The 24,417-nt window shown below is 45.4% G+C and overlaps 1 protein-coding gene across 4 annotated transcripts in view; it reads left to right on the top strand.

The window, feature by feature from the left end:
- DOCK1 (dedicator of cytokinesis 1) overlaps positions 1–24,417 on the top strand; it is a 520,609-nt gene that overhangs the window by 415,306 nt on the left and 80,886 nt on the right. For all 4 annotated transcript variants that reach the window (XM_057736106.1, XM_057736108.1, XM_057736105.1 and 1 more), the window contains 3 exons: positions 115–215; positions 9,857–9,915; positions 21,641–21,789. In XM_057736106.1, coding sequence (XP_057592089.1) covers positions 115–215; positions 9,857–9,915; positions 21,641–21,789 — 309 coding nt within the window. The remainder of the gene's footprint in view (positions 1–114; positions 216–9,856; positions 9,916–21,640; positions 21,790–24,417) is intronic.

Genomic DNA, 24,417 nt, shown 5'->3' with positions numbered 1-24,417 from the left:
AAACATTTCAGAAGCATGTGCTGGGCAAATGCTCTTATAAATGTCTCAGAGCGTTTCTGAGATCCGACATTAATCCGTTCGACGCCTTAGCATCTCCCCTTTTTTGGTTTTCAGCTGTGGAACAACTATTTTCACCTGGCTGTCGCTTTCCTTACTCAAGATTCCCTGCAGCTGGAGAATTTTTCAAGTGCTAAGAGAGCGAAAATCCTTAACAAGTAAGTCCACGTAGCCCCACGTACAGGGGCAGGAGCCTGCAATCCTATTAGCATAGTCTTCTTGCGGCCTCTAAGCCACCTGGGTACCGATTGCGATGTAATCACGGTGTAATGAGAGGGTGGTTTCCTATCATGAATTGGGCACTGCCTTTTGTAACCCATGAATCCAGGTCTGAAATTGCAGGATTCATTCTGGTGGGTTGCGAGTCAGTGTCATTCAGGACTATTAGCGCCTCACAGAATGGGAGTTTCGGGAGATAATTGCTTTTGCTCTGCACTGAGCTGATGTCACTCCACGTGGGCTTGCTGTATCGCTTAATTCTCCGACGCTGCTTCCAGTAAGGAAGCTTCTGACGGAAGCTACTGGCGTGTTGGGATTGTGGAACAACTCATGGAGTGATGCGTCGTCTGGGGTTCCTTCTTTGCAAGAGATGACCCCGGTCCTCTTCTAGGCAGGACATCTGAAGGGCTTAACTAGCCCTTGGATAATCCTAAAAACCCCTCAGAAGCCCCAGGGAAGCAAAGATCCCTGCCTAGCTCCTTCAGCACTGCATGCCGAACAGCTCCTGGTCCGGGATCAGGAAAAGACCCTTGGACCCTTGGGCACTCTGAGGGCCTTGCCTCCTTTCTTTCTGCCTCAGTTTCACCAGTGTCTCAGTTCTCTGGGTGCCCCTTCCATCAGCACATCACGTTGTTGAGTCATCCGTCCCTGTTCATCATTTCGTAATCCCTCTGCGCTGTACTGACTGTTCCAAGGCATTGCCGGCCTGGTATTGTCACTGAGGTTAGAGATTCCAGCGCGTCTCAGAAGGGGACAGCTGCTCAGCCCTCCTAGAATCCGTGGAGTCTGTGTCTTCCTTGCAGATGAAATGGAAAGCACACTACCTCTGAGGAGTAAGAATTAGAGACAAGTGTTCGTCGTTCAGAAAAGGAAATGCACCCAGAATGGCCTGGGCCCAGGGGGTGCCCAGCGATGCTGGCAGGGGGGATGCCTCCCGCCCCCACCTCCGAGCCAGCAGGGTTTATTCCCTCCTCTGGGCTCAGGAGACAGACTTTCCTAGGCGGCACCTTCTGGGCACTGGCTCAACAGGGATGCTACCACTTTGTGACATTTACATCCCCTTGGTGCTCCCAGGAAGTTAGGGATGGCTCCCGGCTCATTGTTCCTGACGAAATGCTGTCACGGGGAAAGCTGTGTGTGACAGGAACACTCATAACCAGCACACACAGGACTCAGCCCCAGCCATTGCCCCCCAAAGCCCGGGCCCTGCTTATCCTGTCCGGCACAGGTGACACCCCTGCCCATGTGTGTGCAGGGCTCGTGTGGGGTGAGGTTGGGGTCCAGACCCAGCAGCAGCCGACACTGGCACCCATTCTTTTGCCAAGCTCGCGGCACATCCTACCTGTAGAGACGCCTGCAGAGAAAATCGAGTTTAAACCGGAAATCTGCTTGAAAAGAGCTGACATCTCCATCACAGTTTGGAGAATAAAACCATTTGATTCTGAGCATTCTCCAGGTCAGGGCGGGGCCCCTCTGCTTGGGCCCTTTCCTTGTTGGTGTGAGAACATTAACATCTAAGCTAGAGCAACACCAATAAATGCATTCCCCACACAGGGCCTTGGCCGCCAAAGAAAACGTTTGCTTCCCGTGTCGCACTGTGCCTTCTGAAGCTTCAAAGCCGAGGAAAATTAAGCACAGCCAGCTGGTGTCGCCCCTCCCGGAGCCGGCAGGGCCTCTGAATTGGGCTTTTAGAATTCTCTCGCACACAGCCCTTGCGAGGAGGGACTCCGGATTTTCCCTTTGAAACAGTCTCTTGGATCCCCCCGGGGAAAAGCCCCCAGCATTTCAGAAGCCTTTGCAGACGTGTCTCAGCTCCTGTGCAGCCCAAGGGGCCCTCTCCCAGGAGCACAGGCTCGGTGTGTGGCCGTGACAGGCCACCGAAGAGAAGGAATTTCCAGGGTCTGGGATAAGCGCTCTTGGCCTGTGAGATGCAGGGTGGGTTCACCTATGTTTCCTGTATTTGCCCTGCCTCTGGCTGTACCTTAAACACTATCGTCCATGTGCAATTTTAATTTCTAAGTAGCAAAACCTGCATAACAAGTATCAGGAGATGGTCCTACCCAAATGCTTAAATTTTCCAGTGCCTAGAAATGTTTTCATTTGTTTGAAATTGTGCTGTGTACTCAGGCCAGATCCCGGTGCTAGGGACCCTGAAATAAGTTCACAGTCTAGGGGGCACCACGTAAATGTGCAAAAATACACGATTGGAGTAGGACAGAGGTGCTCCCGGATGCCTTGGCCGCCTGGGGGTGGGCCTGTAGGACTCAGCTTGGGTGGTGAAGGTGGCTGAGATGTTTACTAGAATGATTGACTGAGCCCCGGGTCGGCACACAGCCAGTCCCCAGAGGGGCTTTCGGGTCCTAAGGGGCATGGCCCACGCTATAAGCAGAGATGCTCTGGGTTGTTGAAGCATCGGGACTTGGGGCAGGGCGCGAGGGACCCGCTAACACAGGGATTAGCCGCAGTGGTCGCAGCAGATGGCTGGTGCTGATTTCCAGCACAGTGGACCATAATCCACGTGGAGATTTTTTTCTAGCGGGCAAGGCCGTGGGGTCTGAAAATGGAGTGATGCCCCCGTTGAGGAGCCTCTGGCTGTCCCCACCGGCCTGCCTACTGCTGTAGGGTTTGTGAATCCGACCAAGGGCTTCAGTGTGGACCCCACCCCCCTACACCCCCACCGCTGCTCTTCCTCTCTGCCAAGCCCTGCAGCTCCTCGCATCTGCCTGGTCGACAGCATTGTGGCTCAGAACGATAGAAAATTCCAGTAGCAGAAGATCTGCCTGTTCATTGCCTCTTGTTAAGCTCCCCATCCTCCCGATGACCTCGGTGGGGGAGATAATTAGGATATTTATTCCAAAGGCGTTCCCCAAAGCACATGGGAGTCACATAAAAGAATGGGCCCTACCGTGCAGAGCGCTGATTATGTCAAACCCAAATTGAGTACAAGATTTGGCAATGAACCACAAAATAAATAACCCCTAGGAATCCCAGTCCATAATAAGAACATTTAACGGACTCACCTTCAGACATCCTTGGCGCCAGTGACTCCTAACAAAGGACAGAGACATCGACAGAATGCTCAACCTGACTGTCATTAATTCCCCACCCCCGCCCCCACCTCCCATGCCTTGTACATTTTGGGAGCTCAGGAAACCTGAGTCAGATGTGAAAGTGTTGGCTTTGGATTGGCAGCCAGCTTGACCATTTTAGTTTGTAAGACATCGTGTGTCCTAGTGTTGGGACAATGGGGTGACGTGACTACAAATGGGCTTCTGTGTTCAGAACCAGCCTTGTTCTGGAAGAGGAAAGGGGTTCACGAATGGGCCTCCAGCAGATCTAAGCATACAATACCCATTTAAAAATGTCAGCCTGAGAGAGTAAAGCTTGATGGCCAAGCCCAGGTCAGCGGACTTGAACCTGTGTGATTGATGTGTGTTACTCATTTTACCCTCTCCCCACTTGGTCCCGGGATGTTTCCCACCCTTTTTTGGTTCATTTTGGTTTCCCTATAGAAGTCTATCCTCAGCTCACTGCCCCTTCTAAGAGGACAGGTTTCACTACTGGACCAAAATACCATATAAACAAAATATCACTGTCTTTCCAAACACCAGGTTCTGAAACATCAGTGTGTTAAGTCAAACAGCACGCATTACTTTTTAGGGAAACAAAAAGGAAAGAAGTGCACAGTGACAAGCCTTGCTTTACAGTGTGACCGATTTAATCTGAAGCTGCAGTTGAACATTCCAAATTAGGAAATATGATGTTTAGTTTGTGTTGCTAATTTTTTTCCCCAAGAGACTCAGATTATTCCAAATAAACTCACTGTAAACTAAGAATTAGAAGTGGGCCCAAGGAGATGGACTCAACAAGCTGTAGCCTGTGCCAAGGTCCTTTTGGAAGAGCTGTGTCTCACATGCATTAGTGATGCTATGTTCTTTTTTTTTTTGAAGTATAGTTGATTTACGATATTGTTAGTTTCTGGTGTACTGCAAAGTGATTCAATTATATCTTTTTTTCAGATTATTTTTCATTACAGGTTATGACAGGATATTGAATATAGTTCCCTGTGCTATACAGTAAATCATTATTGCTTACCGATTTTATATAAAGTAGTATGTATCTGTTAATCCTGTACTCCTGATCTATTCCTCTTCCTGTCCCTTTCCCCTTTGGAGGCTGTAAGTTTGTTTTCTGAGTGTCTTTCTGTATTGTAAATAAACTCATTTGTGTTATATTTTAGATTCCACATATAAGTGATAGCATATGATATTTGTCTTTCTCTGTCTGACTTACTTCACTTAGTATGATCATTTCTAGGTCCATCCATGTTGCTGCACATGGCATTACTTCATTCTTTTTTATGGCTGAATAATAGTCCATTGTAAATATATACCACATCTTCTTTTAGTGATGCTGTATTTTACTGAATGTGATAGAACTTTATGCAGTGGAGGACACATCAGACTCCTGTGTCTAGTAAGGCTTATTCCCATCGGTCACATTTGGGGTCCCACCTCCTCCCACCTCCTCAGAACTTACCAGTCTTTCCCATAAAAATTAAAATGTCTCACCCCACCCATCATCTCCCTCCAGCTCCCTCCACGTCTCTCTCCATCCCCCACCCTCCACCTACTCCTGACTCTGGCTGCAAGCCAGCTCTTTGCTGGGCTCCCAGAGCCCCAGCGTAGGTTTTCCTCCAGCATTTTGGCCTCTCTGCTCCCTTGGCAGGCTCAGACTCCTCCATCCAATCATTAAGTGCCAGAGCTCCTCAAGTCTTGGTGTTGGGCCTTCTCATTCTGTTCTCTTTCCTTAAGATAACGTTTTTCAAATTGTGCATCTCAGCCCTTTGCTGGGCCGGGATAGCAACTTAATGGGCCATTGTATTAATTTCTTAGAGTCATCTGCCATTAATGCAGCAATGAACACAAACCAAGTGGCTTGAAACAACAGAAAGGTGTTGTCTTACAGAGGCCAGAGGTTGAAATCAAGGCATCAGCAGAGCTGGTTCTTCAGGAAGCTCAGAGAGGGGACCTTGTCCATGCCTCTCTCCTACCTTCTGGGGGGTGGCCCCCTTCCTTGGCTGCGGCTGTGGCCCCATCCGTGGTGCTCCTTGGCTGTGGCTGTATAACTCCTGTCTCTGCCTGCCTCTTCACGTGGCCTTCAACCCTGTTTTTCTGTGTCTCTAAATGTCTCCCTCTCCTTATAAGGATGCCAGTTCTTGGATTTAAGGCTCGCCGCATCCAGTATGACCTCATCTTAACAGGAGTACATCTGCAAAGACCCTCTTTTGGGGGTCACATTCACAGGTAGTAGGGGTTAGGGCTTTAATAGATCTTTATGGAGGACACAAGGCAACCCACACCAGCCAAGACCAACATGTGTCTTTCTCTCTCACTCGCTCTCTCTTTTTTTTTTTTTTTTTCAGTGAAATAGAATATAAGAAAGCATCAGAGTTGATTGCAGGTAGTAAAGTTAAATATTATTTCCTGAAACTTTTGAACACATATATTTTTATGTGTGCTGCTTAGGAAAGTGTATTTCTTATTGCAAAAAAAGTTTTGGAAACAAAAAAAAATACTTATAAATCTGCCTCTTATAGCCTTGGTTCACAGCACACCCCTCCTTTTAAGGGGAAGGAGTAAGACAAGCTCCCTGTCCTCCAGCCTCACTGCCTTCTCTGGTCAGTATGCTCACCTGCCCCCTCTCTGCCACAGGGCCTTTGCACCTGCTGGTCTCTTCCCCTCTCTGTCTAGATTACACCTTTCCTTCCTCAAATCTTAGGATAAATGTTACTCTCTAAGAGAGCTTCTCCCACAGCCAACCTGGAGCCACTCCTCCAGTTTTTCCTAAAGAACCGTGACCATGGCCTTCAAAAAAAAGAAAAGAAAAAACAATTCTGCGTATACATATATGTGTGTCATATGATTGTTTAATGTCCATCTCTACTATGTGCGAATAGCCCCTCAGCTCTGTGGATTGTGTCTCTTCTCCACATTATGTTCCCATGTTAGCTCTGTGCCTGGCCTTCAGTAAGCATTTAGTAATTCATTAAACAATGAATAATGCTTACTGAACAAATTAATCTAAATGACCGTTGCAACCATGAGGGGGATGCTGTGATGAGGCCCACTCTAGGCTTTTGAAGGAAGGACCCGTCTGGCTTCACTGCTTGTTAGGACAGACGAGGGCAACATCTGATTCTCCCAAAAGCCTGGGAGATGAGTATCCATGCCATCATTATCTCAGTACTACAGATGAGGAGACCAAGGGTCAGAGTGGTCAGGTCCCTTTCCCAGTGTGCTTGGATTTGGGCTCAGGTTGGTCTTACCGCCCCCCTCAAGCTTGGGCTGTCTCTGGTGGACGTGGGGTTTCTGCTTCTTGGGGCAAAGATTCAGGAAAACAGGCGCTGAGATAAGGTTTCAGAGACCAGATTCATGCTATTTTGGGTCAGAGTTATAGGCCTGGATGTGGAATCTGAGATCTACCCGGGCTGTGTAAAGGTTGCCTCCTGGGGGCCCCCTCTGGCTGCGAGTTTGGAGGTGTCCGTTCACTTTGTCAGTGGGCACAGGTGAGCTGGGTGTGATGGGGAGTGCCAGGTGACTCCAGCTTTGCAGAGACAGGCACATCGTTTCACACGCAGGAATCTCTGCTTCCCCAGTGGGAAGATGGCCACAGGAACATCTTTTTCGCCACCTCGTGGTCTTACTGAGGGAATCAAATGAAACACATGCACTTTGAGGGGTGAGACACAGCGCTGTGCTGTGACATCGTGGAAGTCTGCCCTCTCTGGTCCTCGAGGTGCGTGTTGGGGGTGAAGAACAGGGGCTTGGGAGTCTGGAGGCTTTCAGGCTCTTCTCCCCTTGCCCTGTGACCTGGGCCAAATCATTTTGCTTCCCCGCTAGGACTAGTTCAACTATAAATCATTAGAGACGGACTTGGTTACTATCTCTAAGGCTGCCACCATCTCTGGAATTCTCTCTTCAGGTAGGAGCATGAGCCCAGATACTCTCCATTATTGCTTTTTTTCCCTCCTTGGGAGAAGAAATACGAACGGTTCAGGAATCCCTGTTAAGTTCAGGTGACAGCTGTGACTCTATTTGGGGATTATGCTGAGACGTGTATAGATTCGTCAAAGCTGGCTTCTTATTAAAACTAGAAAAAAGATCAATCTTGCTGCCAGGGAGGTTCAGTTCTGCCCTTCACCTTCTAGCTCTTTACTCCTCTTGTACCAACCTCGAGCACCTGTGTCTTATTTGACTATTAAAACGGCATTTTTAGCACCTTTATACAGGAGGCCTGACTCTCCTGAGGGATGTGCGCTCAGATCTTTGCTACCGATGCCCCCATTCTCAGATACTGTGAAGAGACATCATTTCCCACATAGAACACAGTAAAGCATCCCTGAAATATGTAATCCAGGCATCCTTGAGCCCCTTGTGCTCTGCTGGCACCGGGAACAGGGGGGCTGTGCAGAGAGGCATGGAGCAGAGCCGGCTCCTCTCTCCTCACGTGCCTCCCTGGGTCCCCAAGTCATGTCCAACTCTGGACAAATGACAGGTCACTGTAGCGCTTGAGACATCCATCGGGTCACTCCTGGTGATCGAAACCCAAACTGTGAGCCCGCTGCTGCCGGGGCTCTCCTGCATTTTGTCTTTCTGAACTTTGGGGTTTAATCTGAATCATTATAAGACCTGAGAGAGGAAGTTGAGTCAGGGGCCAGCGAGGCGCAGACATTGATGGAAATCAGCCTGGCTTTAACCATTCGTATTTTTTGAGAGATACTGTCCCAGGCTGAGAAGGAATTGCTTGGCGGTTAGCAGAGTCTTTAAAGCTTGAGTTAGTAAGTAACAGGCCCACGCATGGGACAGGCTTTCACCTCCTCTGGGCCTCTGGCCTCCTCACTGTGTTGAGGTCTGATCACCTGGTTGCAGGGGCTGTGGTGTTTGTGCTCTTGGGGTCCTCCCTGTGATGCTGTGCTCCCCACCTCCCCAGACACCTGCTCTCATCCCTCTGGACAGCGAGAACCCTGCCAGCCTGGGGAGGCAGCATCTGCACCAGGTGGAGCATGGTTTTCCTCTCCCTGATCCTCCTCTCCTGGTAAACGCCGGGAGGATGGTCTTCCCAGTCATCACACAGCCAACCGCATCCTCTCCGGGCCTGGGCTGCTGGGACCCCTCTGGCATTCCCACAGGAGCAAAGTGGTGATTGGGAAACGGCCCTGCAAGCCTCAAAAGGATGCACACCTTCCTGGTGCTCAGATCGTGTGCCCCTGGAGCACTTCGGGGTGCCTGCTAGACACTGAGGGGTGACCAGGTCCCTGCTCACTGTGGCTCGGTGGTGGGAGAATCCCCGGGCAGAGATTCCCCTCTGTCTCACTCACCGAATTTACCTGCACCGGTGCTCACCTGGTGTCGGGCTGGGCTGGAAGGGAGTCCATTCACCTCAGAGGACCAGCGTGTCCTTGGAGGAAGGGGCATAACACTGCCCTCTCAGTTCAGTTTCTCCATGTATGCAACGAATGCCCTGGCACCTGTCCGGCTGTGATGCTCTCGGGGTTGAATTCTCCCAAGGAGAGCTGCTGGGTACGTTCCTCTTTCCTGGTTGAGATTATCACAGAGTCTGCAGTCCTTTCCTGCTGTAAGTGACAGACAGGTGCTCAGGGCACTCGACACGCTGATAAAAAGTGGCAGCCAGCTGGGGCTGTTGATTTACCAGCCGGGATCTCTGCCTGTAGAGTCACAGCTCGGTCATCTGTAATCAGAGCTTTTCTTCCCACATCAGCTGACACAAGGATGCTCAGAGCAGGCGCCACGACACAGCTGCTAAACTGTAACACTGTAGGATCATTTTGCAAATTATTATTTTTAATATAATCAGCCTTTTCCTTAGGCAATAAAGGAAAATGTTAAATTGCTTACAAACTAATAAAGGTTTATCTTCTTAAGCATCAAATTCTGTTCACTCATGAAACACACACCCTCTGCCAACCCACTGGGAAGAAAATTAGCATTTATTTTCGCTGGTAAATAAAAACAGGGGAATGTTTGTTGACATCTTTTGGTGTTAAGCCCTTCCTTACATTGAAAATGATAAAGAAGGAGCTGGGAGCTGGGAGCTATATGGAAGAGGCCTTCCGTGCTCTGATTGTCTGAGAGTCCAGGGCTTAATTTAACATGTGAGAACTGCTTTTTGTGTGCCGGGCTGTAGGATGTCCTTTGGTGTCTGGTGCCTGGATGCTAATGACATGCGTGGAAAACAAACTCCCCCTCAGGCCGAGGGTTCTTTTTCTCCTGCCATTAGAGACCACAGAAAGGAAAATACTTTCATTTCTCTCCACCACCTCCCCCATGTTTCCACAGAGGGAAGGATCTTATGTAACCTGTGATGATGGGGAAATGAGATTCCCTGGATGGATTCCTCCAACTTCAATTCCTTTTGGTGGCAAAAGAAATTGATGCTTTGACACTCTTTTTATTTGTCTTGGGGATAAGAGACTCTCATTGCACTTAAAAATAATCCAAGCCTGATTTTCAAATGCTCCATAGGGTGACTCAGCATTTTTCCTGTCCCTGGTTTTCAGGTACGGAGATATGAGGAGACAGATTGGCTTCGAAATCAGGGACATGTGGTACAACCTTGGTGAGTAACCGGGACTTCAGGGCATCGCGTGAATATCCTGAATCGGGTGGGTGATGTCGTTCATCCTGTTTGTCAGCTCGGGACATCTTATAAAATCTGAACAGCTTCTGTTCTTCTGAGAGCAGTTGCTACCTTTGCAGTAAGTGCATTCAGCGAATAAGAGATGGGAGAAAGTGAAGGGAAGAAGATCTGATTGGTGGGGGAAACAGAAAGGTCAGTCGAGCTCCCTCTTGTGTCAGGTGAGCACAGCTCGGTCTTGGAACCATTGCTCCTGAGAGATGCTACCGTTCTCTCCTCTCTTTGTTTCTCATGAATCATACCACATAGCTCATCCTGCCGTTATATATGCCATTACTTATTGTATGCAGTGTCACATACTCTACCTTCCAAAGCGTTTATTTGCCTACTCAAAACTGGATCCTGTATTTAGGTGTACCTCCACCAGGTGGTGGTAGGATGAGTACTCATGCAATCAAAGCAATAAGGGGATGTGTGTTTAAGATATTAGAGAGTAGCACTGACATATATACACTACCAAATGTAAAACAGATAGCTAGTGGGACACTGCTGCAGAACACAGGGAGATCAGGGATTAGAAATAATAAGGATTAGAGCAGAAATAAAATAAAGGATAGAAAACGTCAATGAAATTAAGTTGGGCTTTTGAAAAGATAAACAAAATTGACAAATCTTTAGCTCAATTACTAAGAAAAAAGGAGAGGAGACTCGATGATGGGTGATGACTTAGAGGGGTGGGATAAGGAGGGTGGGAAGGAGTCTCGGGAGGGAGGGAATATGGAGACAGTTGTATAAATACAGCTGATTCACCTTGTTGTACAGCAGAAACTAGCATAACAGTGTAAAGCCATTATACACCAATAAAGAGCTTAAAAAAAAGAAATTAATGTAGGCACTTATCGCTATAAACTTCCCTCTAATATTTCTTTTACTGCTTCACAAAATGTTGGTATGTTGTGTTTTCATTTATCATTTGTCTCAAGGTAATTTTTGATTTCCTCTTTTACTCATTGGTTCATCAGGAGTGTGGTTTTGAACTTCCACGTATTTGTGAATTTTCCAATTTTCCTGCTGTTACTAATTTCTAGCTTTATTCTATTGTGGTAGGAAAAGACACTTTGTATGATTTCCATTTTCTTAAATTTGTGACCTAACATGTGATATATCCTGGAGAATGTTCCTTGTGCCCTTGAGAGAAATGTATATTCTGCTGCTGGTAGGTGAAATGTTCTTTCTATGTCTGTTAGGTCTATTGATCTATAGTGTTGGCTTACTGGTGAAGAAAGATCTCAAATAAACAACCCAACTTTACACCTCAAGGAACTAAACAAAACAAAAATGAAAACAAAACAAAACCAACCCCACAACAAAACTAAGCCTAAAGTCAGCAAAAGGAAGGAAATAATAAGGATTAGAACAGAAATAAAATAAAGGATAGAAAACTTCAATAAAATTAAGAGTTGGGTTTTTGAAAAGATGAACAAAATTGACAAAACTTTAGCTCAATTACTAAGAAAAAGGAGAGGAGACTCAAATAAATAAAATCATAAATGCAAGACGAAATACTACAACCGATGCCCTAGAAATAAAAAGGATCATAAGAGACTACTATGAACATTTGTATGCCAACAAATTGAATAACCTAGAAGAAATGGATAAATTCCTAGAAACATACAACCTACCAAGACTAAATTATGAATAAATAGAAAGTCTGGGGCTTCCCTGGTGGCTCAGTGGTTAAGAATCCACCTGCCAATGCAGGGGACACGGGTTTGAGCCCTGGTCCAGGTAGATCCTACATGCCACAGAACAACTAAGCCCGTGTGCCACAACTACTGAGCCTGTGCTCTATAGCCCGAGAGCCACAACTATTGAGCCCATGTGCCACAACTACTTGAAGCCTGAGGGCCTAGAGCCCAAGCTCTACAACAAAGAGAAGCCACTGCAATGAGAAGCTCTTGCACCACAATGAAGAGTAGCCCCCGCTCACCACAGCTAGAGAAAGCCTGTGCACAGCAACGAAGACCCAACTCCACTAATAAGTAAATAAAGTGAATAAATAAATTTTTTTAAAAAAGTCTGAACAAACCAATAATGAGCAAAGAGATTGAATCATCTTACAACAAACAAAAGTCCAAAACCAAATGCCTTCACTGGTGAATACTACCCAACATTTAAAGAAAAATTAATGCCAATCCCTTTCAAACATTTTGAAAACACTAAAGAGGAGGGAACACTTCCAAACTCATTTCATGACATGAGCATTACCATGATGCCAAAGTCAAAGACACTACAAAAAGAGAAAAGAAAAAAAGAAATCTATAGGCCACCATCTCTGATGAACATGGATGCAAAAATCCTCATCCACATACTAGCAAACTAAATTCAGCAACCCATTAAAAGGGTCATATACCAGGAACAAGTTGGATGCAAAGATGATTCAACATATGCAAATTAACAAAAGTGATACACTACATTAATTGAATGAAGGATAATAAGATGATCTCAATAGGTACAGAAAGAGCATTGGACAAAATTCAAAACTGTTTTGTGATTAAAAACTCAACAAACTAGGTATAGAAGGAATGTAACTTACCATAATAAAGGTCATATATTGTCAACTGATATCATACTCAGTGGTAAAAAACTGAAATCTTTTCTTTAAGATTGGAAATAAGACAGGATGCTCACTCTCATCCCTCCTATTCAACATAGTACTGGAAGTCCTGGACAGACCAATTAGGTAAGAAAAAGCAGTAAAAGGCATCCAGATCAGAAAGGAAGAAGTAAAATTATCTCTGTTTGCAGATGACATGATCTTATGTGTAGAAAACCCTACTAAAGTCTCCACCAAGAAGTGTTAGAACTAATAAACAAATTCAGAAAAGTTGCAGGATACAAAATCAACATAGAAAAAAGTTGCATTTCTATACACACTATCTGTAAAAGAAATTAAGAAAACAATCCCATCTATAATAGCATAAAAATGAATTAAATATTTAGGAATAAACTTAACCAAGGAGGTGAAAGACTTGTACACTAAAAACTACAAAACACTGATGAAAGAAATTTAAAGAGACACAAATGAATAGAAACATGAGATGAACAGAAAGACATCTCATGTTCACGGATTGGAAGACTTGATATTGTTACCGCTATCAAAATTCCAGTGGAATGTTTTACAGACATTGAAAAATCAAGTCTAAAATTCATGTGGAACCACAAAAGACCCTGAGTATCCAAAGCAATTCTGAGAAAGAACAAAGGTGGAGGCATCATACTTCTTGGTTTCAAAATAAGTTACAAAGCTCTAGAAATCAAAACAGTGTGGTACTGGCATAAAGACAGACATATAGACCAACGAAACAGAATAGAGAGCTCAGAAATAAGCCCACACATATGCAGTGAACTGATCTTCAACAGGGGAACTAAGAATATACAATGAAGAAAGGAAAGTGATTTCAACAAGTGGTTTGTGAACATCAAATGGTGTTGGAAACACTGGATATCCACTTGCAAAAGAATGAAATTGTACTCTTACATGATACACAAAAATCAACTAACACACTAAAGACTTACACACAAGACCTGAAACCACAAAACTCCTACAGGAACCCATAGGAGAAAATCTTTTTGACCTTGGCCTTGACAATGATTTCTTGGAAATGGACAAGTAGACTTAATCAAACTAACAAGCTTTTGCACAACAAATGAAGGGAACAATAAAATGAAAAGGAATGGGAGAATATATTTGCAAACCCCATGTCTGATATGGGATTAATATCCAAAATATATAAGGAACTCCTACAATTCTATAGCAAGAAAACAAATAAACCAATTAAAAAATGGCCAAAGGACTTGAATAGACATTTCTCCAAAGAAGACAGGCAAATGGCCAAAAGGTACATGAAAAGGTGTTTAACGTCACTGATCATTAGGGAAATGCAAATGAGAACCACAGTGAGCTGTCGCCTCACACCCATTAAGATGTCTGTTATTGAAACAAATAAATAAAAAATAATCACGTGTTTGCAAGGATGTAGAAAAATTTGAACTCTTGTACACAGCTGGTAGGAATATAAAATGATGCATCTGCTATGGAAAACAGTATGGAGGTTCCTCAACAAAATAAAAATAGAACTACCCTATCATCCAGCAATCTCACTCCATGTTTTATATCCTATTGAGTTAAAATCAGAATCCAGATATCTGCACTCCCATGTCCATTGCAGCATTGTTCACAATAATGGAGATACGGAAGCAACCTAAATGTCCATCGACAGATGACTAGGTGAAGACATGTGATGTATATGTGTACAATGAAATATTATTCAGCCTTAAAAAAAAAAGAAATCCCATCATATGCAAAAAAATGGAAGACACTGAAGACCATGGTTGGATGTGAAATAAGCGACTTATAGATGGACAAATACTTCATGAATCCTCTATATGAGATCTCTAAAGGAGTCAAACTCATTAGAGCCAAGAGCATAGTGGTGGTTGCCAGGGGCAGACGTGATCTGAGGGAGCAATGGGGAGGTTCTGGTCGGAGGGCGAAACGATTAAGTTTTGCAAGGTGCATATGTTCTAGAGGTCTGCTGTGCACATCGTGCCTCAGGTTAACAATACTGTATTGTATGTGTAAAGATGTAAGAAGGTAGATCTCATCTTAAGCATATTCTTACAATAAACAAGAAAAGAAAATGTAAAAATGATAAGAAATTAGCACAATTAGTTCACTTTTATTAATAAATGAATCAATTAATATAACAAGAAATTCTCTATTAAAATGTTAGCCACCAGGACATGTCATGGCTATGTTCTTATGAAGGAATAAGTAGCTAACTGTAACTTGGTGTCTCCTCACCACCTTTTCGTGTCCTCTGTAAACCTAGCCTCTCGTAGTTGAGATGAAGCTCTTCCTGGCACCTGTTCTCCGCTGGCTTTGTGCCGAGGTGCCCTGGGCATCTTTCTTCAGGACCCCTTATGGTCCCGTGCAAGCTTCACTTGCACTTCCTGCCTCTGAGTCACCTGGGCTCTCCTTCCTTCTCTCAGATTGGCACAGGAATCCTGTCTTGACTTGTGGGGGGCTTCTGTTTTCCCCGCCCCCCAGTGACTCTCTTCTCCTCTAGAAGCAGGCAGGCTGCTGCTCACTTTGCTCTCTAGTCACCCCACGCATCAGGGTTTCGTTTGCTCTGCCGGGGTTGGGGCATCTTACCTGTATCCCAACCTGAGTGCTCTCCTTGGTGGCTGGAAGATGCCCTGATGTATCTACATACCTTGGGCAGAACGAAACAAGGTGACAAAACTAAACACAGTTTTCGATGAAGGCATGGAGTTGGACTCCACCGCCCTCCTCATGGCCCTTCGAGCAGACACGACTAGGGTTTTAAGGGCCAGCCCTGCCTTTTGGCTTAGCGGTCAGCAAGTCCACAGCACCCTCTTTTCAACCAATGCCAGATTTCCTCAGAGGCCTTTGACTCCTAACCCTTCGTGAGTGCCTGGATGTCCACAGAAGTGTGTGAGGGAAGGCTCTGTCGCATCTCTAGGGAAAGTTAGGGGAATTTCCAAAAATTCTTTGTCTTTCTGTTGATATGAAGGATGGAGCATTTTTCAGATGGGTCTTCACCCAGAAAAATAAATGTACAACTCTTTGGGGGGAAAAAAGATGCTCTGTGGATGATCCTAAGAACATGGAAATCAAGAAGCTTGGTTTAATATGAGCTGCCTGCTTGGCTTCTCAAGAATAAAAATGCCGGAGCTCCCAGGTGGTGAGGAAGAGCTCGTGGGAATGGCTCCTCTGCCTGTGCTCCCAGCGGGAGGGGAAACCGCGCCCCACCTGCTGTGTGGGTGTCAGTCCTGGAGCAGCGGGGGACCCCTGAAGGAAACTCCCTGCTGGGACTTTGCTGCAGCAGCTTAAAGTACTGGCTCTCCGTGTGAGAGGGCTTGGCCGCATCTCCAACACAGGACCTTCCAGGCACCATCCTGTCCTTGCTCTTCCTGCCACCCCTGGGGGGAGAGAGCGGGCGCCCTGGGCTCTGAGGGAGGAGACGGGAGGAGCCCCCCTTGAGTGTCCGTCCTACCCTGTCCCTGCCTGGCTGCGTGGCCTCAGTCACGTGACTCAGTGGGTCTGGGCTTCCCTCACTCAGCTTTCTAGGCTGTAAGATAAAGAGGCTTTCAAGAGCCTTCTCACCCTGAAGCTCAATAATTCTTTTTATTTATATATGATGATCTCAGTCGTGAATGCTAAGGCTCCTAGAACAGGGAGGAGGGCCGTTCATGATTCATTTTAATTGATCCTGCTCTGACGGGTGCATGTGTCGTGCTTCCTGGCAGGTCAGACAGTGTGGGACTCCTGCCAGGAAGGTTCCGTCTGTAGCCCCATTTGAGGGAGGGGCAAGTGAGGGCAGGCAGGAACACTCACAGAGATGGCATGGACGGAGTTGTTCTCGGCTGGACAAGTGGGAACCCAGGGCTTTTCTAGGTGCCAGAGTCCACGGCAGAGGCGACGGGCTCCCCCCACTGTGGCCAGGCTCTCCGCAGGGACCTGATGTACTTCTGCATGAGGGCCCTCTGACGTCATCTTTTACCGCGACCCTTCCTAAAAGAGTTGACCACAGCTTCTTCTGAATTATTCGATGTCAACTCTAAAGTACAAACTGTGAGCTAGTCTGTTTCCCCTAAAAGGACAGTTTCAGGTGTGTTTTCAAATGCTGCATTCCGAAATGCCTTGGTAATATCTTTTTCATCACTTAGGATAAGCAGAGGCAGCCACCCTGCTAGAGAGTCCGACTGGTTATGAATACACTAAAAGGTGTCCTTCTTGTTTGATCAGTAGCGGCTGCCTCAGCTCAGCTCACCCGGGACCCTCCCCTCCGCTCTGCCCTTCAGTGAGGGCCCACTGCCTGGCACAGGGGAAGCCTCCAAAGGCCAGTTCGGACACTGGCCTGACGGGTGGGTGTTTCTGACACTCGGGTTTTCTTTTTTTTTCATTTCTTTTTTCTTCAAACTATTTTTCAAGGTCATCTCTGGAATCCCTGAGATCAACCACCGCTTGGAACAGAGCCCTCCTCGTGTGCTCCATGTTCATGATTTTGATGGAGGAAAGTGAGACGGGCCCCGGGAAGCGTGAGCTTCTCTGGGAAGCCACCTCCGGGCCCTGGTGAAGGCTCCCCTGGTCAGAATGGTTGGTTCTCTCGACATTATTTGTCATGATGCTGCAAACAGGCTGTCAAGTGACGGAGACTTTTGGTTGACCACGTAAAGGATGCAGCTGAGAGAGCAAATGTCCCCTTCTGTCCCCGTCCGTTGCTGATTGGCATACGGAGATTAATGCTTCGGATCTGTGTTTGGCAGCTTCTCCACCAGGACCTTTGACCCTGGCGTGAGACGCGGCCGGAGAGTCAGATGTAAACCCTGACTGCGGTCAATTGAAGGGCAGGGATTTGGTAACAGAAAGAAACAATCATTAACCCACGTGGTTGGGGTCCTTGCTTATAAAATAAATTATTTTTTAAAGTTAAAAAAGTAATAAATGTGTCAGCTACTCACAGGATGTGCCCCAAGTGGCCCCTCACAATGGCTCAGGCTGGTTCCATGGGGTCTCTCCGCGGGGTCACCTCCGGCCACCTGGCTCTGTCTTTGCTGCTGAGAGTCTCAGGTGTTGGAGCCTACCTGCCAGTGTCACTGCCGAGGCCGCCACTCTAGAAATTAATGACAGCGCATCTCAGTTTCCCGAGATGTACACAACCTATTTTCTACACAGCTTTTAAAAAAAAATTTCTCTTTTTCAAATGGGCTCAGGTTTTTGAGAGCATATTGGCAGTCTGATCTAGCCAGCTCCGCCAAGAAAATAAAAATAGACGTCAGATATATTTGTCCTGTTCCAATTAGTCACCTGTCACTGGATCAGGCCCGGAGCCGAATGCGCCTTGAGACGGTTTCCTCCTTGTGTCTTTCCAGTTGCATGTGCGGTGCGAGCAGCTCAGAACCGCCTCCGTGCAGAGCTTCCGAGCGAGGATCTGGGTCTGTGTTGCTGATTTAATGCAAGTGCAGACACAGCACTGCCCCATGGGACAGAGCAGCATGGTTTTTTTCTTCCTCCCAAACCTGTCATATTTTGAGTGTGAAAGGAGAAATCAAAGGCAGACTCTCTCTGGAAAAAAGGGGGAGAAATGTACTTATTTACCCAGCTCTTCAGTTATTTATCAAAGCGCGCTGGGTGCTGCAGCCTGCAGAGCACCTGATCTCGGTTTGCCTTCCTCACCTCCATTTACATTTTGTTTACTACACACAGCACCCCGGAGCCCGCGGTCTCTCCAATCTGGCTGGAACAAATGTGCTCGCAGCAAGGTGTTTATCTGCCAGGTTCTGTCTCGGACATTGGTCACACAGGGATTCCCTTCATGGGTATTTTTGGAGACTTGGGAAAATTGTGTGCTTTTCATTAAAACCCATGTACAGTGGGGCCTCATCTGTTTGACTGAGTGATGGAAACTTTCGCTCTGTCTACCTTGTGTATACGGAGATTTTCCTGGGACTAGACAATGTTGAACGTCCAGGATTTCTGAACACTCGTGATTGTCAAGGGATCATCTAGACACCCGGGGGGAGGCTGTGGATGGGGAAGAGGCCGGCTTCCCTGAGAGAGCGCGGTCTGGTTCCCAGGGAAGAAGCTCTGTGTTTTATCCCCAGAAGAAAGACGTGGTGGGCTTTTAAGAATTGGGGAGGGGTAACTAGGAGTTTAGCAAAGGTGACCAGAGGTGAAAGAGTCCCATTGGAATCGAATATTAGTTTGTTCTTCGTTTGTCTCAAAAGGAAAGAAGAAAAGTAAGTCCTCTTTTTCTTGAAGTCTACGTTTCAAGAGTCACCTTGCTTCCCATTGATTCCAAATCTCAGTTCATCATTAAATTTGAACAAGAGATGCTCCGGGGGAAATCCATAATGCAAATGCTAAAAAAAAGAAAAACGAAACAAAGCTGAGTCCTGGAGACTATCATCCAGCCCTCACGCACCTTGAGGACCATTGGTTCTCCAGGGTTAAACCCCGGGGCTGTCACTGTGGTGGAAGCTCAGCGCTGGCTCCCGGCCGGCCACCGTGTCCCGTGCTAATGGGAGGGGTGATGATTGGAGATGAGGATGCCTTCGGTTTTGGAACGTCTCTTTCCAGTCACTGCATCCACAGCCACCTATTACTCCCGTGTCCGCTCCTCCCCGCCTGGAGCAGACAGAGCCCGCGGTGCCACCCCAGCTGTGGTCGATGGGCATGGCTGTCACCAGCGTCTCTTTCCTGAAGCATCGGCTCTGACATTTTTTAGGCTTCGAACAAGAAAAGTGTCACCTGAGAGACAGAGTGTAATAGCATTTTTAAGAGAATGCTTTGCATCAGTTACATGCTTTTCAGAAACATTAAGCCGCTGGGGAAGTGATGAGAATCACGTTGTATTAGGGCCTTAGTCAACGTATTATTTATTTAGTAAAGGTTAATAAGACTTTAATTATATTCAGATTCCCTGTTGAAGGTTACATTTTGTGTATGTGTCCACCCACTACAAATTTCGGAATACATTAATTTAGGCCACTTTTGAGGATTATGTGTTTAGTTAAAGGTCTTTATTTATAATGGCCAAGTTTGTGTTAATGGTTCTCTTTACAGAAATCTGTATTAGCTGAGTCACCAGGGAAACTGAATTATTTAGTGTATCCATTCTATTTCCAGACTGTGTAAAAATATTAGTAATATTGATTAACTCTGGGTAAATTACAGATGTTAATCACAAAATGTCACAAATAATTCATTGAAGCATTTAATTCCTGTGCATTCTTCTATTATATGTTGGAAACGAAATGGTATAAATTGTAATAGTGGGGTGAAATGAAAGTAAATCAGGATTTCTGAAATTAAAGACAAGAAGCAGGAATTATAAAAGACCACTTTGCTTGATGGGACCTGCCTGTAAATTTAATTATATCACCTTACACAAGGCCAACTCCCCCTTTGTTTAGAGATGAGTTTTCCAGCAGCTTCTTTCCAGGCAGTGGAATGGGGGGTGGGTCTCCCAGCTCCTTCCCTCTGCCAGCCTTTGATCACTTCAAGTCCTCTGGAAGCTCACCCACGTCACTCCCAGTCCTCGCGACGCAGCAGGGTATGGAGGCCACTGCTGGGTCACGCAAAATGGAAGCCAAAAGTAGAAAATGGAGTTTTTGAGTCAGCAGTGTCTGAGTCGAAGGCAGACGCTTCAAAAGGTGTGATACCAAGATTTCCAACAAAGTAATTGAAATAGAAAAGAAAAGTAAGTAAATAAAAAGGTTTGGAGCCTGTAAGAATCCTGTCTGTACTTTCTGGGGGACTCAGTTTAGAAGTGTGATCCCCCAGTAATTCTAGATAAAATGACAGGTCGCTGGCCTCGGCATCTGGGTTATTAGGACAGCAGACCGGTAAGGAAGTGGTGTGAACAGCAGCATCATTTCTGTTGCCGAGAGAGGGCGAGGCGAGATCTGGTGACAAGCAGGCAGGGCACGCGGGACGCGGCTGATGCTTCAGAATCAGAGATCTGAGTTCCATTCCTGCTCCCCCGTATCCACTGCAAAGACAGCACGCTGGTTTGGGGAAATTTACAGTTTCCTCACCTGTAAAGCAGTTCAGAATGACACCCACTCGGGGGGAGAGGGTCAGCAATGGGGGCAGGGGGGAAGGAGAAATCTCTGTACCTTCTGCTCTGTTTTGCTGTAAAAAAATTATTAAAAAATAAAATAAGGTCTTTCTTTGAAAAAGAGGAGAGGAGTGGTAGCCCTCTCACAAAATTATGTTGAGAATTCCGTGTGACTTTCTATGAGGCTTGTCCTGTAGTCATAGTAGTAAATGTTAGCTAATATTACAATATTCATTATTCATCATGGGGCAATAGTATTTGCTTAAGAACAAACTTTGAGAAACCTTTTCTAAAGTTGTTTTTAAGCAAATACTATTGCCCTTGTGCGTCATAATGAATATTATAATCTTATGCTTTAAAAATCATATCTGGACAAGATAGGTGAGATGTAAGATTAATACAGTAGCTATTTCAATAAGCATCTTGCGATCAAGTAGTCAGTCAAAATAGGCAGAATCCTTTCTATTTTCGCAGCTTCATATTCTGAGGTCTGGCTTTGATTTCTTTGATCACAGTCATTCGGAATGTTACAGAAATCACTGGCCATGATTTACAGAGGTCCCAAATAGTAAACTCTTTTTCATACAATGTTGCAGACAGAGAGGACCCAGGAGACCATCTACCCTGACCCCTCCACTTTATCAACTCTTGTTCATTGTTCGTAAAATGAGAAGCCAAGCGTCTCATCTCCCAGCCCCGCTCTGTCCAGCACTGGGTGCCTGTTCGCTGCTCATGCCCCCGAAGGGTGTGATTTAATCGTCTGTTTGTAAAAAGGTGTTCATCGTCTATAACCGACAAATCACGACTGCAGGCCTTGTATTGGATGGATTTTTTTTAACAGCTTCACTTACAGTATTTGGAGTACAGTCGACTTCTTTTGCTAAAGGCTGGACATGCTCAAAATTGCTGCCTTGTAGATGAGAAAAGGATACATATTCCCAAGATCCTAGCTTTCAAAATCACAAGAATCTGTGCAGTTTTGTGTCTGTCCATTGAAGCTCATTTCAGAATCCTGTTTTTAAAAAATTTCTGAATAGTGCATTTCTTTATTCAAGGTCAACACAAGATAAAGTTCATTCCAGAAATGGTCGGCCCAATATTAGAAATGACACTGATTCCTGAGACAGAGCTGCGCAAAGCCACCATCCCCATCTTCTTTGACATGATGCAGTGTGAATTCCACTCCACCCGAAGCTTCCAGATGGTAAGGATGTGGGTGTGCAGTGAGTGGCTTGGAGAGAGGAGGGGGACAGGCTGGAGCACCTTGAGAAAGACTGAGAGATGGTTCTCGAGTTCCACATGCTGAATGTGGAAGACATAATTCCCTACAGCTTAAGAGAGAAAAGTCCTAGACTTTCCTGGTGGAAGAAGCCTGTCATTCTTAGGGAGGATCGTGCTCATCTTTAGGAAGGATTGTTCTTTTTTTTTTTTTAGCTTTTACTTACTTTTCTCTGGATTTACTTACACATTAAAACTGGATAATACCTTTTCACCCTCCTTTGTATATGCACTAGAGCATTTGATCAGACGTTACTGTATTCTCTCAGACTGGCTGCTTCTTACTGAGTTACTTTTTTTTTTTTAACAATTAAAAAATTTTTTTTAATTTATTTTTATTTATTTATTTGCTGGCTGCATTGGGTCTTTTGTTGCTGCACGCAGGCTTTCTCTAGCTGTGAACAGCAGGGACTACTCTTCCTTGTTGTGCATGGGCTTCTCATTGTGGTGGCTTCTCTTGTTGCGGAGCACGGGTTCTCGGTGCTTGGGCTTCAGTAGTTGTGGCACACGGGCTTAGTTGCTCTGCGGCATGTGGGATCTTCCTGGACCAGGGTTCGAACCTGTCTCCCGTGCATTGGCAGGTGGATTCTTGACCACTGCACCACCAGGGAAGTCCCCAAGTTACATTATTTTTAAATCTAAAGTCTTTGCCTTCATTTTTTTTTAAATTTATTATTTTTTGGGGGGTACGCCAAGTTCAATCATCTGTTTTTATACACATATTCCCGTATTCCCTTCCTCCTTCGACTACCCCCCCCCCCCCGAGTCCTGCCCACCCTCCCCGTCCCAGTCCTCTAAGGCATCTTCCATCCTCAAGTTGAACTCCCTTTGTTATATAACAACTTCCCACTGGCTATCTATTTTACGGTTGGTAGTATATATATGTCTGTGCTACTCTCTTGCTTTGTATCAGCTTCCCCTTCACCCTTTGCCTTCATTTTAAGTGTGTGCCTTGGTCGTTTTACCTGTGCACTGGAACTGATGAAAATTCTTTAAAGAAAGCATATGTAAAGAGCTCAAAACATTGTATCAATGTGAAGGACAAAATCTGAGTAATTGATGCATGAAAAGTAACAAAATCTCCTTCTAGTGGTTCCCAGGATGTGTGGTGCTTATGGATTCTCCTGTGGGTACACACCACACCTACAAGCCCACACACATGTGCCCACAATACATTTCTCCTTTGTGTGCTAATGGTTTGCTTACAATGCTTGGCAGGAGACGAGAAGAACCCAACCATAGGGAGTCCTCTAAATTGAAAGCTACCTCTGTTAAAATATTATAGTGATTCAGGGGAGTTAATGTACTAAGCATTTTACATAGACTTTTGAGGAATTTTGAGAGAAATTCCTATAGTGAATGGAAATCAAAACTGCATCAATCAAGGTAACGTATTTTAGTGAGATCTAATATTTAAAGAGTAGGTTTTCCTTCCTCACTTTTGTATTTCCAGTTTTAGAGTTTGAACAATTTACAGATGTTAATTGGTCCGTCTTTGTCATTATTGCATGATGAAGGACAATTTTGCTATTTCCCAGAACAAAAGACAGATACAAAGCCCAAAGAAGCTCTGTCTGTGAGTAAGAATGGCGGTTACACACTGAAGTCGGGTAGACCCTAAAGCGCTGGTTGGTCAGGGTCTCGAGCAAATCACTGGTCATCTTTCTGTCTCCAGCTCAGAGCTGTCAGATTGGTATGAAATAGAGTCTGCTCAAAAGAGCTGTTGTAAGATGTGAATAAAATCAAACCCATAAAGCCCGCCCTCCCTCCCTCCCACCCTCCTTCCCTCCCTCCCTTCCTTCCTTCTTTCCTTCCTTCTTTTCTTTCTTCCTTTTGGGTGAGGAAGAATTCCTTACATTTATTTGTTTGTAAAATTAGACTATTTTGGAAGAGCAGCTGCTCTGGTTTCTCTGGCTCACCCTCAGCCTTTGTCCATGTGTAATGTCATGTTGTAAACTTTGCACCTTCTGTTAGCGTTGTTCTTCTCGTTTGTCAATATATTGAGGACATTTTCCTCGACTGCAGCACAGTTACCCTGATTTCAAGGATGGTGTAACGTTTCATAGAATGAGTGGGCTCCTCCTTTCTGATCCATCCCCTTCAGCTCGGCGTGTGGATTGTTTGCAGATTTTCACTGCTATGCGTAAATGTGCAGTGAACATATTCATGTATGTAGCTTGACTTTCTTTTGAGAGTTTTCCTGGTGTACACCCTCAAAAATGCAATTGCCGATTCAAAATATTTTTCGTGACTTGACATTATTGCAGAATTGTTTGATCTTGTTGCCATAAGATTTGACCCCTTCCCACTGCCACCGGCGTGAAATCATGGCCCCGTCTCACTGCCAACTCACCAGACCTAGGAGCTGTAATTTAAAATGCTCTTCCCTGGGCTGAAAATGCATCAGACGTGTTGAATTTTGTATGAATCAAGCCTCAAAGAAAGGTCTTATGGGAAGATGCTATTAAATTAAGGAATCAGGTAAAGGAGAAAAATGTATTTACATAGATAAATGTTACTAGCCCCGAAATGTAAGATTAAAAACCTTTAAAAC

The sequence above is a fragment of the Hippopotamus amphibius genome, chromosome 5 (genome assembly GCF_030028045.1).
Source record: "Hippopotamus amphibius kiboko isolate mHipAmp2 chromosome 5, mHipAmp2.hap2, whole genome shotgun sequence".
NCBI classification, from domain to species: Eukaryota; Metazoa; Chordata; class Mammalia; order Artiodactyla; family Hippopotamidae; genus Hippopotamus; species Hippopotamus amphibius.
The sequence above is the reverse complement of the archived record's forward strand: the minus strand, read 5'-3'. Positions and strand labels throughout refer to the sequence as shown.